This window comes from Apteryx mantelli, chromosome 1, assembly GCF_036417845.1.
Source record: "Apteryx mantelli isolate bAptMan1 chromosome 1, bAptMan1.hap1, whole genome shotgun sequence".
Classification (NCBI taxonomy): domain Eukaryota; kingdom Metazoa; phylum Chordata; class Aves; order Apterygiformes; family Apterygidae; genus Apteryx; species Apteryx mantelli.
In genome coordinates this window covers 30,422,409-30,443,693 of record NC_089978.1, presented here as the reverse complement: position 1 = coordinate 30,443,693, position 21,285 = coordinate 30,422,409, and the positions used below count along the sequence as shown (strand labels likewise).

Here is a 21,285-nt window from a genome sequence, read left to right as displayed (position 1 = left end):
CATCTTGACCCAACTCATACTTGTGAACTACATTGCATTTGTTAGATCAAGACACTGCCTGCCATGCCTTAGAGCATTAGGTAGGGCAGTGGTCCTTAGGGTAAATGCAGCACAGTGTGGAGAAATAACTGTTATTCTCCTCATCCAAAGTTGAATGTGCAACTGGTATTTCTAGTGCATTTCTCTGACACTGATTTAACAGTTCTCTCTTCCTAATGTGCATTGTGCATACTCTCTCCCTCTCCTACTGCCAATGCACAAAAGTTGAAATCACACCATGTAAGAGGTCAAATTTCCTTTATTCTACTCCAACTTATGTCACAGCTGAGAAACTTTGCACAGTGTTAGCAGCTGAATCTTTAAACACTTTTAAAAATAGCATTTTAACATTTATTTTCGCTACCTGGAAGCATCATGATGAGAAAGATTTAATTTTTCAAGCTGCCACAATTATTTAATAGTTTCAGGAATACTTAGCAATTAAAAAGAACTGTCAGATGGAGTCTATGTTATTGCCAGGAATGCTTTAGTAACCCCCTCTATGGTATACACATGATGATTTTCAAAGCAATCCAGTGGATTTAGACACCCTGTATATGCTTAAATCCCATTTTGAAAATCCCAGCTGAAGCTGTAGGCATGTGTATGTGTACAAACAAAGGAATGGAAGATCCATAGGCAGGTCTCTCCTGGGACCACTGTGAGAGTGTGCAAGGATCAGCATCCAGGACATTTCCAGTTGCTTCGTTGCTCTCTGTGGCTTCTGTTGGTCTTCTCTGTAGAAAGACAGACTCACTGCATGGTCTTCTCTAAGGAAGCCAAGAATGGTGTCAATCTACAGAGCATAACAAGATTACAGCAGGTAAATCTCTCAATCTTTCTGCTCCAGCATTTTAAGGAGAGAGGCTAATAATCCCAAGCCTAAGTCTCAAGCTAGTCATCTGGTCATGTCAGGATCTTTGTTTTATTTATTTATTTTTGAAAGCAAGTTTTGAGGATTTTGAAGAAAAAATGAAACAAGTACTATGCTGCTGTGGTGTCAACCTGAGGTCTTCAGAGTGACCATGAGTACAAGCTCTGCTTCTCGCTCATGTCTCTTTACCTGGCCTGCAGGTATCCTGCAGACAGTCTATGGACATGCTGTTTGCCTTCAGGCATGCCAGCTCATTAGACATGTTTGGATGTACAGACTGACAGGCACTCTGGAGCACCTTACATCTTGTGTGTAAGGCAGGACTAGCAGACTTGCTAAGTGCCTGACCTGCAAGCCCAAGAATGCCTTTAGGACAAAGTATGAAGATGCAGTCACCTGTGTGGTGGCAGGAAAAAATGACTCCAACTGGGCCAACCAGTTTTCATCTACTTTCAGTTCTATTTCTAGAAGGGTGCTCTGTTGTTACCTTCTGTCCTTCATGGGGAAGAGTGGTTTCTGCTGTCTGTTGAAATGTTGCATTGCTACTTGTGCCTTACTGAGGGCACTCGCTGCTCAAAGCAAGGAGATGTCACCATAGATGGGGGCACCAGGAGGACCTCAGTTATAATGAGTCTGAAGCACTCAAGATCATTATTATGGATGCAGCCCAATTAAAAATGGCCTTTGAGATGGGGTGAACTCCTGAGGAGCAATAACAGGTATCTTCTTGCTTTCTAAGAGCTCTGTGAAGATGCCCCCTCCCTACTATAGCTGCTGCTTTCCTGATCACCTCCTCTACTGCAGATGCAGTGGTGGCTGGAAGGGGAGAGATTCCTTTATAGCCCTTTGGACCACCATGGGATTCCCCACTACCATTCCTACCAACATACCCATGCTGGTGATGAATTTTGCTGTATAAAAATACTGAGGCCATTAAAAATATTCAAGGCCCCATCGTGACACTATTTTTAAACATCTTGGACAAGAGATCAGTGAAGTTTTAGGCTATGGATGGTGACACTGGGTGGGGACAGGGAAACCTGCCTCTCTCTTTCTGTATTTTAATTAAACTTTCATACTCCCTGGGAATCTGGCCTTAGTAGGAGTTAAAGACTAGTCCTTAAGGCTCTTCCCCTCATGGTGGCAACTTGTGGAAGTACTGGAATCCAAAGCCCCCCAACACAGCCCTTTTCCTCACTTACTTCCTTCCCGTGACTCACAAACCTATATTGAATCCTTCCTCCCAAATCCCCCCCCCCCCAACATGCATGCAGACATAGAGCAGCTCTGCTCTATGCCACAGTTTTGCTACAGAGAAGAAAATGCACTACAAGTGATAGGCAATACGGAGGTAGTGGGTCAGCAGAGGTGGGAAAGTCAGGCTAGGCCGTTCAGTGTGGCACAGACTAATGCTTAATGTGTTTAATTCCACAGCATCAACACCTAATCATTTTGCTGTCATTATTAATCATATTAATCATGATACCACTATTGTACTGTTATGTCTCCCATCACTACTCTGTGTGATCACTGCTTCCTGACCTTACTGTCCAGGTATTTAAGAGGTTGGATTTGGGGACTCCATTCCCCCAGCAGACCCAGTGCAGCTGGTCCCCCAACATCATGCTCCTTTGCCACAGGAGCCTCTGTTTCACCCCTTGGAAATTCAGTGTCCTGGTCAGTCTCCCACTCCATATCCTGCTCTGCCAGATGCAGATGTCTGCCATATGGTCCATCAACTGGCTGTGCCTAATGCACAGGGTCATGGAGCACTGCACAGCAGATAAGGCTGTGCCATTACAGGTGCCAGGCTGAGTCAGTTTCCCTGGAAGTACAGTTTCCCTAGCTCCTTCTTATCATGTGGCTACTCAGACAGGGGCATCTCTACCACATAGCTGGAGGAACCCATACATCCTGAACATAGCTCTGATGTGTAGGAGCTCATTTATTTGGTCAGTCAATATGCACTGTTGGAGAAGAGATCAGGGAGAGAAAATTGCTCCTTAGCTGTTGACCTCCCTTCCTTCCTCAAGGTTTTGGCTGCAGGGATTATTTGTGGGGTAAATCAATAAAAGAAGGAGTTTTGATTTGGCCCAGTAAGGATTTATGCCTGTGTGAGTAGGTTGTGAATGGATTCCCTGCAACCAAATCCTGGTTGTATTGTCAGCCGTTTACAGCAGAGTCCAATTTCGAGCACCATTATGGTAATAGTAGAAGTTGATTCACCCGGCTACTTCTGAAGGAAGCAAATCCCAGCACTGAATTATGTGCAGTGAGGCTGAGTGTTCTGCTGGAACAACAAAACAATCACTCAAAAGCTGCCTGGAGAGCAGAAAAGGAGAAAAAAGAGAAGGGGGGAAAAGCCTTCTGACTGCAGCTGCTGTGGAAACCAGTCCTACAGCCTCTCTCTGGACTTGGCAAGTGGAGGGGCCTCCTGTTCCACTACTAACGTATTTTCAGTGCCAGCAACCTCTACTTTAACTGTCAAGTGTAGTTTTCCCCTGTGTTGAAAACAGCAATTTGCCAACCAAGTGAGCTTGGAGGCTTGTCTGATGAACCATTATAGAAAGTGAAGGGGAGCAATTTGAACAGCTTTCCTTCTCTAATTTCTTGAAAAAACACTAGGCAAACCAATTCTTCCAACCCCATGTTTCCTTTTTAAGGTGGATATATCACAAGTGGGCAGAAAACCCAAAGGAGCACTTTTTATTGCATCAGTATAAAGCAGCATCCCAGTTTTAACCCTTGGAAACACTAAGGTTATAATAAATACATAAATAAATACACTTGGGCTTATTCACCTGTCTGCTTTTCCCTCGATATCTAATGCTGGCATCAGCCTGGCTAGGTGGGCTTTGAGGCAGTGTGGCCATTCTTGCATTCTTACTAAAGAAAAAGGAGGTGAAAAGGAGAAGTGGGGCTTGCTCCCGCGTGATGCTGTTGTGGTGTTTCGTTGCAGGGACCTGCGAAATCGGCTGGGCCTACTACTGCACCGGCGGGGGGGCGGCGGCGGCCATGCTCGTCTGCACCTGGCTGGCCTGCTTCTCGGGCAAGAAGCAGAAGCAGTACCCGTACTGAGCGGGAGCCAGGCCGCCGGGACGTGCCAGCGTCCTCCGAGAAATGACGGACACAGGACTTTTAAGTGCTTTAGCTCCTTTTGCAGGAGGCGGGCGCGGGGGGCAGCAGGGGCAGCGGGCCGGAGGCCGCTCGGTGGTGGGGACGGGCAGGCCTTTCTGACCGGGCCTCCCTGGGCTGCCACTGGGAAAACTCAACTCCGTGAGCAAGGGAAGCTCCGGCCTGGCAAATCGAGAAGATCCACGTGCGCCCGTTAGTTGAAAGACTGGCGGAAGCAAGACAGCGTTGGAGGGCCGGGGCAGCTCCCTGTGGTCCCTTCAGCGCGGCGCTCCTGAAAGCACACACACACACACACACACACACACACACACACACGTGCGCGCGCGCACACACACACGCACACTCACACACGCACACACACACGCACACACGTGCACACACACACACACACACGTGCGCGCACGCACACACACGCACACACACACACACACACACGCACACGCACACACACACACACACGGATGTTGACCATGGCACAAAATGAGCAGAGAGGAAACTTCTCAGTGCGATTCTTTCTCCACCCTCCCCCTTTTTTTTTAACTCCTTTCTGGTGGTTTAAGATTCAGTGTTATGACACTTTTTAACCTATATGTTAAACTTAATACAAGGACCAATAAGCCACTTTATCAGTATTTTGTATATTCTCTACACACTTTTCTCCCCAGACATTTAGCCACTGCTTATTCAGCCCTATAGAACTTTTATTAAGCCTCTGTGTTATCAGCATTATTACAAAAATGCAACATAATTACTTGGCATATGTAGCCTTTGCCTATAGTACTTTTATGAAGTGCAGTAAATGGACGTTTTTCAGTCCATTGAAAATTCCACGTATGGTACTGTAGAACTCTGTTGGTTATGTAAGACTAACAGGAAACTTCCTCCAGACATAGATTTTGTCGCTGTTATGTTTAGCTCATTGATGTCGTATTGTGCTGTACCATGTTTATTATTTCAATATTCATTTTTGTAAAAAAAAATATATAAATGTGCTATTTTATGTTTGTATTTGAAAATCTCTGTAAATAAATTTTTCCTTGATCAATACTTGCAATGCATAGTAGCGTCACTAGATGAAAAAGTTCCTTTCTTTCTCAGATCCCCATTTAAAATAATCCTCAGAAGTAACCATGACAACCATTCTGTATCCTTTCTCCCTCTCAAACACATACATTTAGGCTTCAGTTACCTTGCCTGAGCAGAGAGGTCTATTGCCACTTGGGACATTCTAGTGTATACTACATTTTTGCATGATGCTGTTAGATATAATGCAGGACTTCTGGGAGACCATCCCCATTCTGGTCCGGCAACTGGAGACTCAGCATCTCACATAGCACTGGATATCCCTGTTTTGGCAATTGAAACAAGCCATTACTTTCTTAATAGCATCCACACTGATCAAATGCCTAGTAAGAGATATTCCCTTCACAAGGAACTGGCATTCTATATACAAAACTGAAAGAATTCATTTTCTTTAAGAGAAACAGTGTGACCTTTGAGCTTGGGAATTTGTAAGGGGCTTCTAATCCTTGCAATAACTGATATTATTCCCTTTCAAATGCACTTTTCTGCTTTTTTTTTCCCCAATATGATATTTCTGTCATTGTTTATTTCTAACCTACAGTGTGTTCTAATTATGGTTTTATTGGTTAATAATGCTTGCAGCTGTTGTAACAGCTGAAATCCTGCATTTGCATTACACTGGACAGGTTTTCAGAGGTGTGGGTGCATGAAAATAGCAATGTCGATTTATAGTGATCAATTCTGATGTTGCTGAACTGGATTTTGTCGAGTTTCATTATAGGCCAGGCAGTATTTATTCACTTTATGGTGCTGTGTGGTGAAAATAAAATTGTACCTTACCCTTCCCAGATTAGCCCATAATAGCTATATCATGTCTGACCGCACTTCTGCTGAGAACCACATCAACCATGCTGTGGAGACATAGGGAAGCACACTGACCTGCCTGCTTGCGCACCTCTTCCAGTGGCACCAACAGTGGTTGTACACAGAGCACTATGGTCTTCCTTTTGTGCTTCCAGGTTTTCTGGGCACTTCCTTCCTCGTAAAAGCTTGGGCCCATACTCAAACCTGCTGCTGGATGTCAGCAGCATTTTGTATATCCTCACATTAAGTATGATTTTGCCCTTTAGGGTTGTGGATTTCAGCTTTATTAAAACCAAAGGAGAAATACATACAACTTTGGCCGTGGTTCCCCTAGATCCATTAAACCTTTGGCAGATATCTCAATACAAAAATACTGCCTTTCTACACTGTGCTACAATGGAAACGTCTTTCCTTCCACTGAAACTGCGGTTTGCTATACAAAGTTCCAATGACTTGGCTATAGAAATGTAAGTCCTATTATTCTAAATTTGACCCTCCCTAGATAATATCCTTGTCTATGCATCATGGAGAGCATTTTGACTTTTGTTAGTTCTTCCTGTGCTCAGGTTCTGGTGTTCTGGTTTGATTTATCATGACAAAATGGAAATATCAGTTACTTCATGAAGAAAATTAGCTTCTTATTACAATGCAATATAAATATAGTATGATTGACTTCCTCTGAATTTGTTTATAATCTCCTCTTTTTAATTTGGAATTGAATAAAACAGCAATTTTGAAAAATCAAGCGAATGATATACACTGCACCTGCTCTGTAGCTGGTTATCATATAGCTTTCAGCTGCTGTGATATGAATAAACCAATCACAGCTTAATTAGGCTTGTCCATATTTGTGCATTTTGGTTCTGATACCCATTTTGCACTAGAATATGCATGCCATTTATTATCACATTTCTCAGGCTTCACAGCTACAAACTAATAACTTCAAGGTGGACAAACGACTGCTTTCAATTTCACAATTTAAAATGTCAATGAAATATTTACAATATTTACTCTGTTTAATTTTCCATTTATTTATTCTTGAAGATGAGGAGCTTGGCCTTGTATTTTTCAAAACAGAAGATGTAAGCTTGGGTGGAACCTTGGTTCACTGAATTCTGTTCCTGCCATTTCTGGCAATCATGTCATATAATCCTGTTCATAAATTTATCAGGCTCAATTTTAAAACTAGTTAATCCTATGACTACGTTGGGAAGTTTGTTCCAAAATCTCACTGTTTGGGTGGTTAGGCACTTTCTAAATTCCAGCCTAAACTTATTTGCCAGTTCATACCTGCTTTTTCTGATTCCACCATTGTTCTTAGCCTCAATAGCTCTCCTACCTCTTTAGCACTTAACCCCTGCTATATTATTACAGTAGCCTTTTCCCTGTAATCCTTCAGTTTGCCATGCTAAAGGAGCCATGTTCTTCTGGTCTACTTTCACCAACTTGGCTCTCCGTTTCTGCATAACATTCTGTTGCAATTGCTCCACAATCTCTAAATTTCTCTGAGTTTATTTTCCTCACTGTCAGCCATTCTGTAAGCAGAGTACATTCACACATTCCCTGTTATATATGTCAGGTTACCTTTTATATTGTATTCTGGAGGTCACCGGCAACACGGACAACATGGATCTGCTTCCAACAAATACTCTGTGAGCAGCAGGTTTCATTGATGACCCCCAACTATTACAGAAACTACACAGAAACAAGTATTATGGTTGTGGACTGCTGTTCATTATCAAAAATTGTTTTAGGACTAGAGGATAATTCAGTTTGGAAGGGGCCTCCAGAGGTCTCTATCCCAACCTTCTACTCAAAGCAAGTGTGAGCTATGAGGTCAGACAAGCTTATTCAGGGCTTTACCCAGTTGGGTCTTGAAAACCTTCAAGAACAGAGACAGCACAAGCTTCCTGTGCAACCTGTTCCACTGCCCTCATGCAGAAAAACTTTTCCTTATATCTTGGCTGAACCTCTTGTTTCAAGTGATGTCCTCTGCCTCATGTCTTCTCACCATGCACCACTGTGAAGAACTTGGCTCTGTCTCTTCTCAGGAACCTCCCTTAGGTGCTGGGAGGATGCTGTTGGGTCCCCCTGAAGGTGTCTCTTCTCCAGGCTAAAGAACCCCAGCTCCTTCAGCCTTTCCTCACAGAACAAGTACTCCAGCCTCCAGCCAACTTGGTGGCCCTCCCCTGAACTCCTTCCAGTTTGTCAATGTCTTCCTTGTACTGGGGTACCCAAAACCAGACACAGTATCTAGATGAGGTCTAATGAGTGCTGATTAGAGGGAGATAATCATTCTCCTTGCTCTACTGGCTCTGCTTCTGTTAATGAAGCCCAGGATGCAGTTGCCCTTCTGTGATGGCAGGGCACACTGCTGGCTCCAGCGCAGCTCACTGCCCCTTGGCCCCCAGGTCCTTTCTGCAGAGCTGCTCCCTGGCCAGCCATCCCCAGCCTGTGTCACTGCAGGGGACTCTTCCTTCCCAAGGATAGGACTTTGCACTTGTCCTTGTTGAATTTCATAAGGTTCCTGTTGGTCCATTCCTCTAGGCTGCCTCATTCCCTCGGAATGGCAGCCCCCAATCATATCAACTGGTCCCCTCAGTTTGGTGTCATCTGCACACTTTATGAGAGCACACTCATTTTCTTCTCCTCCCCCAGGTCACTGATAAAGCTGTTAAACAGGACAGGATAGACTCCAGTGGTACCCCACTTGTCACAGGCATCCAGGTATGACTCATAAAACATGACCCTCTAAGCCTGGCCATCCAATCAGGTTTTTACCCGTCTGGTTTCCCACACATCCAGACCATAATGTTCCAGCCTGGATACAAGAATACTATGCAAGACTGTGTCAAAAGCCATGCTGAAGTTAAGGTAAATGACATCCGCTGCTCTCCCCTGTCCACAGATTTGGTCATTTTATCATAGAAGGCAATCAGGTTGGTCAGGCACAATTTACTGTTGGTAAATCCATGATGATTGTCCCCAGTCACCAAAGTGAGGTTATATGAGGCTACCACTGGAAATAAGGTTTTGGGATCTGTTTGCCTTTGTCTGTTTAACTTTTGCTTTGCATACCTAGATAAGGGAAAAAGTGGTTGTCAACAATGCTGGAAGTATGCAGGCCAGAAAAACTGATCTCTAGAAGCAGGGAATTTGGTTCATATGTAAGTCTGAGTGAGGCAAGTGAAGGGCGAGGAAGTTTGTGCAATAGTGTATTTATATAAGTTTGGTCTTTGGGAATGTTCAGGTGAACACAGCTTGAATAGGAAACACTCCCATCCATAACCCTGAGAGCTGAGGTCTTTCTTCACCTGTGCGTCTTTCTTCACCTGTGCAGCATGCACAGTGCCAAGACTCTTGTCTTGAGCACTAATGCAGTATTTTTTGAGAAGGAAAGTCTGAATTCTGGCATTTAAGCTTTAAGTCAAATAGAGGCTTTTCTGCATAAATGAGGCATGTGAAGACCTTTCCTGGAGTTTGAGGGGGCATTAGGCTGTTTGTGTAAAAAGAAGGTCATTACTTGTCAAGATTTTTATGTTAACAAATGACTCAGATTTTCACTGAATGCCATGGAGTTTGCTCCCTCACAAAAATACAAATCTATGTCTGTGGGGGAAACCCCTCCACCACCACTAACAGCAAAAATCTTTAAAAATGTTTAGACTCTGAAATGAAAGTTAGCTAGTTCCTGAGATAGTTTAATTCCTTTATTTCCTCCTTCCTGATAGAGAATTCAGAAATCATTTGCAACTGCAATTTATCTGTCATTCTAGACTTTGAAACAGTCTAGGAAAAAATATCAAACTGAATGACAAGGCAGATAATCTGTACATCAGCATAAGCGTTAATTCTGCTCTATATACTTAACCTTTCAGAGAGAATGATGAAATTAGATATGTCTTTTTTTTAAAGTGACATTTTAGTGTAATCTCTTAAGCAGATAAGATTTTAAAAATATGCTTTCTAGTAAGTATTAAGTATTTTTATTATTATTTAAATAATGTTGGATCAGAGAAAATGAGGAAAACTTTGAAACACAGTTTGAAGTTCATTTCCCTCACTGGCAGGAAGGGTGGTTATTAGGTTAAACATAAATAGGTGACTTTTTCTCATATTCCTCACCAAGAAACAAAATGGTTACTTTAAATTTATAGGGACATTTTGGCTGACTCCTTTCATGGACAATTCTATGGCCTTTTAGTTTGCTACTAAGAATACCACTATGTTAGGAATATTCCATCCATCACAGTGACCATCTTAAAATAAGCCATAACAAGGAAGATGATAATTTGAAAGGAGCATATGGCACAACTTCATTATGTATATCTACATCACCAGCGCACAGCTCATTTCTGCTTGCTTCCTCAGTTGCCTATGAGCAGATAACTACATGTTACTGTGCTTTAAGCTTCCTCAGAATCACAGAATAGTTGAGTTTGGAAGGGACTTCTGCAGATTGTCTGGTCCAAACCCCTGCTCAAGCAAGGTCACCTGGAGCAGGTTGCTCAGGGTTTGTCCAGATGGCACTTGAATATCTCCAAGAATGGAGACTCCACAACCTCTCTGAGCAACCTGTTCCAGTGTTCAACCACCCTCACAGTAAAGAAGTGTTCAGACAGTTCTTTGTGTTCAGACAGTTTCCTGTGTTTCAGTTTGTGCCCATTGCCTCTCATCTAGCCCTTGTCACCACTGAGAAGAGTCTGGGTCCATCTTTACTCCCTCCCCCATAGAGTCTTTATATGCACTGATAAGATCTCCCCTGAGCCTTCTCTTCTCCAGGCTGAACAGCCTCAGCTCTCTCAGTCTTTCCTCATATGAGAGATGTTCCAGTCCCTTAATCATCTTAGTAGCCCTTCACTGGACTTGCTCCAGTATGTTCCTGTCTTTCCTGTACTGGGGAGCCCAGAACTGGACACAGCTCTCCAGATGAGGTCTCACCAGTGCTGAGTAGAGGGGAAGGATCATCTCCCTCAACTTGCTGGCAACACTCTTCCTGATGCAACCCAGGATACCATTGGCCTTCTTTGCTTTGAGGATACATTACTGGCTCACAGTCAACTTGTCCACCAGCACTCCCAGGTCTTTCTCTGCAAAGCTGCTCTCCAGCTGGTTGGCCTCCAGGCTGTACTGGCGTAAGGTTTTGTTCCTCCCCAGGTGCAAGACTTTGCACTTGCCTTTGTTGAACTTCATGAGGTTCCTCTCTGCCCATTTTTCCAGCCTGTCAAGGTCTCTCTGAATAGGAGCACATCCATCTGGTACATCAGGCACTCCTCCCAGTTTTGGGTCATCTGTAAACTTGCGTTTGGTCCTGTCATCCAGATCATTAATGAAGATATTAAACAGTGTTGGCCCCAGTATCTACCCCATGGGGACATCATTAGACTGGCCTCCAGCTGGGCTTTATGCCATGGATCACAACCCTCTGAGCCCAGCAGTTCAGTCAGTTTTCAGTCCACCTCACTGACCACTTACCTAGCTTGTACTTCATCAGCTTGTCTGTGAAGATGTTATGGAAGACATCCCATCAGGGCCCATGGGGCTGTGTATGTCCAATTTGTTTAAGTGTTCCCTAACCAGATCCTCCTTCTCCAAGGGTAAGTCTTCCTTGCTCCAGACTTTCCCTCTGGTCTCAGAAGCTTGGGATTCTTGAGGGCCAGTCTTACCAGTAAGACTGAGGTGAAGAAGGCATTCAGTACCTCTGCCTCTTCTGTGTCCTTTGTCACCAGGGCTCCTGCCCCATTTAGTAGCAGGCCCACATTTTCCCTAGCTTTCCTTTTCCTGCTTTTATATTTATAGATGCCTTTCACATCCCTTGCCAGTTTCAATTCCAGATGATCTTTACTGCTCCTAACCCCATACCTGCATGCTCATACAGGGTCTCTGTATTCCTCCTGGATCACCTGACCCTGCTTCCACTTCTCATACACTTCCTTTTCATGTTTGAGCTTATTTCCTGCTTGTTGGGGTGGACTGTTCTTGAGTTTGGAGGAGGTGATCCTTGAATATCAACTAGCTGTATTGGACCCCTTTTCCTTCAAGGGACATATCCCATGAGATTCTTCCAAGCAGGTCTGTCCAAATGGCAGAACTGACCAAATTCTGCTGTCCTGAAGTCCGGGACTGTGATCCTGCTTTTTGCCCTGCCCCTGCTTCCCAGGATCCTGAACTCCACCATCTTGGGGTCACTGCAGCCAAGGCTGCCCCCAACATTCCCATCCCCAATCAGTTCTTCTTTGTTTATAAGAGTGCCTCTCCTCATTCGCTCCTTGATCACCTGTGTTAGGAAGTTGTCATCAATGCACTCCACAAGCCCCCTGGATTGTTTGTGCCCTGCTGCACTGTCCCTCCTGCAGATATCAGGGTCATTGAAGTCCCCCTTGAGGACCAGGACCTACGAACATAAGGATTCTTTCGGTTGTCTGAAGAATGCCTTGTCTACTTTTTCTTCCTGATTGGGCAGTCCATAGCAGACACTCACTACAATGTCACTCACATTGGTCTGCCCACTAATCTTGAACCACAAGCTCTCACATGTCCCCTCAGCCATCCCCAAGCAGAGCTTCATGCATTCCTGCTGCTCTGTCACATACAGGGCAACTCTCTCTCCTCACCTCTCCTTCCCAGCCTCTCCTTCCTAAAGGACCTGTAACCTTCCATTGCAGCACTACAGTCATGTGAGCTATAACACCACATTTCCATGATGCCAGTGAAATCACAGCCCTGTAACTGCACACAGACTTCTAATTCCTCCTGTTCTTTCCCCATGCTGCATGCACTAGTGTACAGGCACCTCAGAGAGGCACCCCAGTGTGCTGACTTCCTAGAAAGGGCATGGGAGCTTTCCCCATGATGTGGTCCCTCAGGCACTTCCTTATTTAATTGCATATGCTTGGAGTCATTGCCCTTCAACCCTGTTTTGTTGATTAAAAGGTCCCTTCTGTTTACATCACCCCATATCCTTTGGTTGCCAGCCTCATCCAACACTTCCTTACTTGACTGTTGGTCATTCTCTCCCATCCCATTATTGCTAATTTAAAGCCTTCCTTATTGGGTTGGCCAGTCTGTTGGCAAAGACACTTTTACCCAATTTTGTCAGGTGTATCTCATCTCTATTAAGAAGTTGTCATTCCTTGAAGAGGGTCCCACGTTCATAGAAACTGAAATCCTGTTGTCAGCATCATCTGTGCAAACAATTTTTGACCTGCAGGATCTGTTTAGTCCTTCTCAGGCTCTTCCTCCACACTAGCAGGGAGGAGAAGAACATCCATGGTCCCCCATGCCCTTACCCATCACCCTTAGGGCCCTGTAGTCAGGTTTGATACTTTCCAGGTCTCCACTGGTAGTATCATTGGTGCCCACATAGATGAACAGCAGGGTTAACAGTCTGGACAAGCCTCAGCAGCCTCTCCACAACATCCCAAATGTAAGCCCCTGGCAAGAACTAAATCCCCCTAGATGGCTGGTCAGGTCAGCAGAAGAAGGCCTCCATCCCCTGCAGCAGGGAGTCTCCCACTGCTAACACTCACCCCTTCCTCCTAGTGCTCCTGGGGGAAGGAGGCTCAGCCAGCACAAATGCTCCATGTTCCCAGCAACTTGTCAGCTATGAGGGCAGTGAACCTATTCTGAAGTTTCGAGTCTGGTGGAGCAGGAGCCCTGTTCCTGGTGCCAGAAGTCACCAGCTTCCAGCCTGTGCCATCATGGGAGTTCTCACTTTCTGAGCCAACAGGCACTGACCTACCCACTCCTCTGCTACAGTTGGAAGTTCAGGCTTCTGAAGCTGCAGGGTCTCAGAGAAGATCTGATCAATCTCTCTCATCAGCTCTGATGCTGTGCAGTCTGTTGACCTCCTCCTGCAGCACCTTGACTTGGCAGTCCAGCTCCTTAACCACTGCATACCTCCTGCAAGCAGAGAGCTGCAGCCCCAGACTCAGTGAGAGGCCCCAGGCACTCCCTGCAGTCCAGGACTTGCAGACCTATGTCTTCCTTCTGAAGCTCTACCTGGGTTGAAGCCTCTGATGTTGCAGGGACCATTACTCCAACAGCTGCTGGGGGTCATGCCCTGTAGCATGTCACTGCCATAGCTGAGGACATGTGTTCTGGCCTGGTTAATTTTGCCAGGCCCTTCTTTGCACCCTTCTGCACAAACTGGCTCTTATATAGGTCTCTTCATAGCACGGGCTAAAAGAGTGCTTGACCATCCCTAATCAGGAGGCCTAATCAGGAGGCCTGAAAGGCCCCAACACCTTCTGATCAGGGTCACCCAGCGGAGCTTGTTGGCAGCCGATAGAGCTTCTCAGAAGAAGTTAAGGCCTCTAATGGCTGTCCTCACCTGGTTCTCCTTACCTGTCAGTGGCAGGCACCCTAGAGTTCCTCAGAGGGTTCCCAGAAATCTCCCAACAATGTCAAAGTCCCCAGAAGACCCCAAAGCAGAGCCCAGAACTGCTGTACATACTGCTGTGTCTGTTGGCTGCCTCCATCACAGTGACACCTCAGCATGGGGTAGAGGGAAATAGTTCATTTGCAGTTCCCTGTGGCAGCTCTGGTGCGTGAGGCTGCTGAAGCCACACTGCAGACAGAGGCCAAGGTGCTTGAGTGCTCCTGATGCTTTTGAAAACTGCATGCAGCCCCTCTCTGCATATCCTTCATGACATTCTTTTATGAATGCCTTCCTCCTCTTTTAATTCTCCAGGAGGTACAGATAACTTTGACCCTATTCACACTGGACAGCAAAATCAGTATTTAAGTAAACTTGGGAACATTAGATTATTGGGCTGAGTAAATGGAGTCATGCTGCAAAAGACTTTTGCTTCAACTAGTCACTAAAAAACTAAATGCTTTATGAAGTAATGTAAGGCAGCTTCCTACAAAAGATCCCTGACTGGGTGGTTTTCTACACATTCCTCTGCTCCTGAACCCAGTAATTTTATCCTGTTCCCAAAACCTCGGACAGATGTGACTGTTTTATGTAAGCCTGGACTTTTGAAAGCCTAGTGGCTGCTAAATGGAAAGCAAACTGTTCATGTGAGTACTCTGTTTTCTGTAAAGAATTCCAGTCACTTCAATGGACTTGGACCAAACTCCATGACTCTGATCTAACTACCATAGGAGCCAATTGTGAAAACCCCACTGGCTTAACTCAGGCATGGATTCAATGAGCAAAATACCATAAATATTCTATATTTGGCTTTGTATTATGTTCTGGTTAATTGTCCAGCTTTTATTTCTATAGAAAATGCACATATACACATGTGTGCATGCATGCACACACACACACAAATATATATACACATTTTGTACACAAGAAAATCTCTATATCTTTCTTGGTTTTGCACTCATCTAAATGTTCCTTATTTTCTGATAATTAACTAGAAAAAGATCCTGCAAATGCAAAAGCTATGGCACAGAATATTGATAATAAGTCTTTATTTAGGAGTTATGTCTTCACAGATCAGAAACTTAAATTTTTTTTAATTTTTTTTATTGGTTTTACAGACAATACAAGCAGCCGTATTTGGATGATAAAGAACTTTTTGTGATGTAAGCCAGCTGTGAGTCCTTATCTTGCCCACTCCAGAGGAAGAAAATGAAAAGTGGATTAGCTAACATAATGAATGTTTCAAAGAACATAAAGTAAAATCTGTTATATGATGTAAGGCTGCAGTTCTTAATTGATATGACCAGGCTGGGTGGGTCTGAAGGGACTCTCTCCACTGCCAAACGGAGAGGACAAAGAACAGAAAGTAGGAAATGTGGTCATGTACTTGAGAATCCAGTCATTTTCTGAGGACCTCACTACCGGGAGGTAGTAGAGGCTCAGAACCTATAACTCACTGTGACTCAGTAACTCATTGTATGAGGCACTTCAGTTATTTCTCCTTCATTTTATACCTCTAAATGTATCAGGAAGCTTTCTATTTGTACAGCACCTAACACAATTATTTCCCAACCTATCAGTAGGGCTACTGGGTACTATCCTAAGGTAAACTGACTCCCACTTTACAGCAAGAGTGGGGTTTAGTTTAAGGACTTGGGCAAGGGAACACAAAAAGGAAATCTCAGTTAAAACACAAGCTATAATTGGGACAATACACATGAAAGAGTGAAATGCTTCTTGCTTGGAGCTCAGTGGCCATATTAAGAATTATGAGATACAGACAGCTTATTTGTTTTCAAATAGCTGTCAACATATAATTTGTTTTCTACAGTTCCGGGATTAATATCTAATTATAGTGTGCACAGGAATTAAAAAGACTGAGTGCATTACTCTGCCTACCTCTCCCTCTGTTGAAATCAGAGCTCCTTTTGCAAAGAAACTCCAAGTTCCTGTTTGTTGACTTTGACAAGTCTGTGCGCCTTACAGCTATCCCAGGGAGAACCTGTCTCTGATTCTTCTCAAAAAACTATTGTGAATAGGATATTTACTGCTGTTCTCCACACCACGCTTTGCACTCCTTTGGTACAACTTGCTGCTGCAGGGTATGGCAGATACTTATGGAAGGTTTCAAGCTGTTTCTATATAACTGATCAGAATACCTCACTTCAGGATAATCCATTACTGAAAGATGCCACGGTACACTGCAGTGAATTGAATGGTTAATTTACGAAGTTGTTGCTATAGTCCACTTTCTCGCAGAGTATTCAAAAACATTAATATAGTAGTAGCCACTAATACCTTTTCTTCCTTTTTGTTTTTCAAGTCTTGTGGGCAACGTATACCAGCAGAACTCACACTGCAGGGGACAGACTCATCTTTGGTAAGAGGGAAGAAGTTACCCTTTTACAAGGCAATAGCTTGTAGAAAATAATCCCAGCAATGTCCAGATGTGTGCTGACATTCCAAAGAGGGAGTATATTAAATGTTTAGAACTGTAACGAAATATTAAGCTATCTGCATTTGTTGCCAACGTGCAGAAGTGCTGTTTACCTCTCTCTGAAGAGTGATTTTTTGTCACTTGCTGGTGAGCAGTTTCATGGTTCCTCAGTCTGTAGACTGTCATGCCTGTACACACTGTCAGCATCTACTAAAGTGAATTATCAGGCAACTTTCTGGACCAGTCTGCTTCTCAAGGGGAATCTGGAAGAGATCTTAGCTGTGGGTGTCAGGTCACTGAGGCATACATTTTCAGGAGCTGATTTTGTTTGACCTATGGCCTGCAGTGTAGCTATGCTTACCTTGCAACTATCAAGTAATCAGAGAAAGACAACAGATTAGTACAGACAGAAATTGCTGAAAAATGATAGCGTCTTCAAATAAGATAAGCTTAAAACTTGTTTTTAAGTAATATTGATAATATTGATAAGTTAAATGAAAATCATTTGTACTGAAAGTCCCAACACTGCATCAAAATCACCTGTGCATATATAAACAGAGGATGCTTGCTCCTTGTTTTTTCAAAAGCTTTTGTTCCAGAAAATGAAGCTAGTTTTGTCTCCATCTCAGCCAGTATTAACCAGATTGAGGTCTAATTAAATGTTTATTAAGCTTTGCACTTCTCCTTTCTTCTCTCCTCCCCTAACTCTACTCCAGTCTCCTCCTCCAAAATGTTGATCTTCCAGGTGGAAGTAATTTTATTCACTGATATAAATACTCCCACTTCTTAGGTGGACATTTCAGATCTCGAGTTTTTAAACAAACAAATGATTTTCACAGAAGACTCAGCAGTCCAGTTCATATGTGATCTCCTCTGGGACAGTAAAACTCATGTGAATGTAGCACACAGTGCAGTGTACTTCACTGGCCTCCATAATTAGAAAAAGATTACTGTCTGAGCCTAGTTCAGACAGATGATTTCAACAGTCAGGAAGTAAATGTACTTAGCAGCAAAGTGTGCTGTTCTTTTTTCATTGCTGCTAAGACAGCAGGACCATTCAGAACTGCCTCGCAGCACAGTTTTAAAATGTACTGAGCCTACTTGGAGCCATTTCAGTCAATTTGAACGTTTATTTCTTTTCATAGCAATGCCATGGTTCCACTGCAGAGTGAAGGTGCTGACAGTCCTTAAATGCATTGCTCAAGAAATGTAGCAACTCACAACCCAACTGCTGGGGCAAGTGGTTTTAAGTTGTCCAGTGTTTTATGCAGTACAAGTAATACTCCCTTGTGCTGACCTTGTGATGATGCTTTAACCACCTGTAACACTGTGGGTTGGAGGGAGACCTCAGGAACAGCGCTAAGTTAGAGATCCCTTTCTCCCTTACATCATGGGCTCAAACAGAGGCCAGCTGCCTGGCACTCAGTGACTGTAAACCATCGAGCTGTGGTACGTATGAGATAAACAAGTGGACTGAGCTGGTTGAGAGCTTTTCCACACATTTTGGACAGCATTTTTGACAGTGAGAGCAGCTAGACTGGAAAGGGAGTAGACTTGGACCCTGCCTGCCACCCTGACTGCCCTGACTGCCAGTTATCTCCAGGACTCAGCAAAAAGGGATCATCCTCCAAATAAAAACAATAATTTGTTACTCAGGCAGGGAGTTGCCTATGGGATTAGTGTGTTGGTTGCAATATGGTTGCCTTCCAAATCGAATAGGAGGTAACAGCTCCATGAAGATGTGAAATTCCAGTATATCTCAGGAATACCCATAGTAGGCATGTCTACGGTGACAGCTCAACCCACCCCCAGGACTGCTTTAGTACATCTTGTCTCCACACAAGAAATCTCTAGCTGACTCACAGTTGAATGCAGATGCTTGCACTCTGACTACCTGGGAGTACTGGCCTAATGCTCACAACCAAATTCCTAAGCAATATGGATATTGAAAAGGGCATTCATGTATTCAGCAGGATCATTTTCTACAGAGAATCAGTCTCAGACACCAAACTTAGGCACTTATTCCACCAACCCTCTTCCCCACTTTGCTCAACTTTCTAAAAGACTGATACACCCAAGACCACTATCAGATGTTTTCCAAATTATTGCCAGTTCTTTCCAGGCTGCTTACCTCTAGCTTTGTGTCTATTTACTCCTCATCAACCTTCTTACTAAGTCAGAGCAAACTCCTAAAATGTATAAAAGCTGTAGGACTCGAGAGCAATCTTTTCACCTAGGCAGCTTCTGACAGCGGAGAACAACTCAACATTCATATCCATGACATTGCCATGTAAATCCATTGAATGCAACGAACAAAACTTGAACTCAGTGCACAGATTAATTTCCCAGAGGTCCACTGGAAGCAAACCATATTCTCTAATGTGTTTATGTTGCCAGTGATCCCTGAGACCACAGTATAAAAATAATCTTGCTATTTAATAAAGAACAAGAGGGAAGGAAGCATTCGGTGTAAACATATTCAGAAAGTCCTTATCTTTACTAAGTGGAGACTTTTTCCCTGATTCACAGCAGAAGCAGCATGGATTGGCTGGACTTAGAAAATAGTGCCATGCATGTTAACTAACTGCAAAATTCTTGTGAGTATTAGAGAGTCTTCAGCTGTTTAATTAATGTTTAGCAAAGGCTAAATGGCATATCCATATGGATCTGGTCAATACATCATGTTAATGCTATGACCCTTGTGCACTACCTATTGAAGTTAACAGAAATTTGTTGTCTGAATTCACACCAGTATCCACAGTCATATATGCCTCTTAAAAAAGGGAAGAAGAAATACATCTATGTTGCTTTGTATATTTCATACATTTAGACTTCTTTGCATAGAAAAGGTTCCCAAAAAATCAAGTTCAGCTGACAATTGTCCTGAAGATTTTTTTAATGCCTATGAGGCATGCATTGTGGAAACCATTTACTGTCTCCTGAGTAATGGAGTCTCTGATAAGCAATTTGTTTTGCAGGAAAACAGTGTCACCTCAAGTATCTGAAGGATATCATAATGACTTTCCCACATTATCAGTGTTCCATTGAACTGCTTGGCTTTTTATTATCACACTGGTGTATTGAAAATTAATGCAGGGAATTCAGAAAATTGCTGCAAACATGTTAAACATAATACTGAATTTCAAGGATGCAGCTGTTGACTTTACCAATATTAAAAACAGGAATCTGGTAGAAATCTATGCATTTTGCACAGAATAAGGGAGCTGGCTTTATGATGACAGGCACTGATGCATTATTCCTTAACTTTGAGGAGGATTCTTTTCTGGGACCTGACAGAATTTGAGTTTTTTTAAGGAGGCTTTGGATTATGGGCACAGCATGGGCTCCCTCTTGTGAGCCATGCATAATGAAAAAAAGTCAAGAAATTCTCAATTGTCATTTGATCTCAGTTCAGGAGCAACCCCCCCAAAATCTCCATGACACTGGGATTCCATAGTTTTGTTTGATTTGTGGATCAGCTGCCTGTGGAGAAGTGGCATCTGAAAATAGCTGAACAGGATGAAGGAACATGCTGGGGAGCTTTTGGGATGGAAGTGCAACCTGAGAGAGGCAAGAAGAGAATTGGATTATTGCATTGCTTTCTGTAGTGTTACTGCTGTTGACAAAACGTCTTCTTAGCATCCTACTGTTCAGTACAATGAAAACAATTTTTGTTCTCAATGTGAAAGGCTTAGACTTAAAGAGGAGCAATCATATCTTTTATAACAGTATATCTTATATGCTCAGCTATGCTAAAGTAAAGGTACTTACTAAATGAACGACACTGAGTCATCTTTGAGCAGTGACTCATAGTCCTTGGCATGCGCACTCTAAGAAGTGGGATAAACTAGCCTGGACAAAGCACCATCTGGACATAGTTACACTGTCTTAAGAGCCAGTCATGCCACATAGACATACCCCAGGTCCTGCTACCTGTCTCCCACTAGCCCCTGAGCTAGTCAATGAGCTTGAGTTTTTCTAAACATCTGCTTTTCTACTCTGGTATTCCAGGAAAAATCAGAGCATGCACAATGGAAAGTGAATCTGTGAGTAAAGACTGATACATCCCGAAGCAGTGTCAGGGTCTACACACTGCTACAAGTGCAGCCAGGGCAGTGTTCACAAATGTGAGGTCTTGTGTGACTGCAGCTAGAGAGGCAGTGTGATTTTGGGCTGCTTTTGTTCCCAAGGGAGCCAGACATGCCCGCCAGGTGCTGGCTCCCACATGGTGAAGCCAATGCCAGCCTTTCGCACACTTACGGAGCCTCAAAGAAAGCTTCAGCAAGTCATGTGGCATCACAGATATTCAGCTCCAGCCCTGCTCCATTCCAGGGCACAGGACTCTGACGGGCTTGGTGTGGATGAGTGCTGGGGAGTGGTGGCCAATGCATGGCTTTCTTGCTGTCTCACTTAGCACAAGTAGTCCATGCTGAAAGCCAGCTCTGCTGAGACTCCAGAAATGCCCCACGTCATTAAACAGAAAACACGGGATATGCAATGGGGCAATCTACTTTGCAGTCACTGCTGAGCAGCTCT

At 43.7% G+C, this 21,285-nt stretch overlaps 1 protein-coding gene across 1 annotated transcript in view; it reads left to right on the top strand.

The window, feature by feature from the left end:
- LHFPL6 (LHFPL tetraspan subfamily member 6) overlaps nt 1–5,095 on the top strand; it is a 149,876-nt gene extending 144,781 nt beyond the window's left edge. Inside the window, exon 4 of the mRNA XM_067289661.1 lies at nt 3,873–5,095. Within this exon, the coding sequence (XP_067145762.1) occupies nt 3,873–3,991 (119 nt within the window). The 3' untranslated portion in view covers nt 3,992–5,095. The remainder of the gene's footprint in view (nt 1–3,872) is intronic.
- The last annotated feature ends 16,190 nt before the right edge of the window (nt 5,096–21,285 follow it).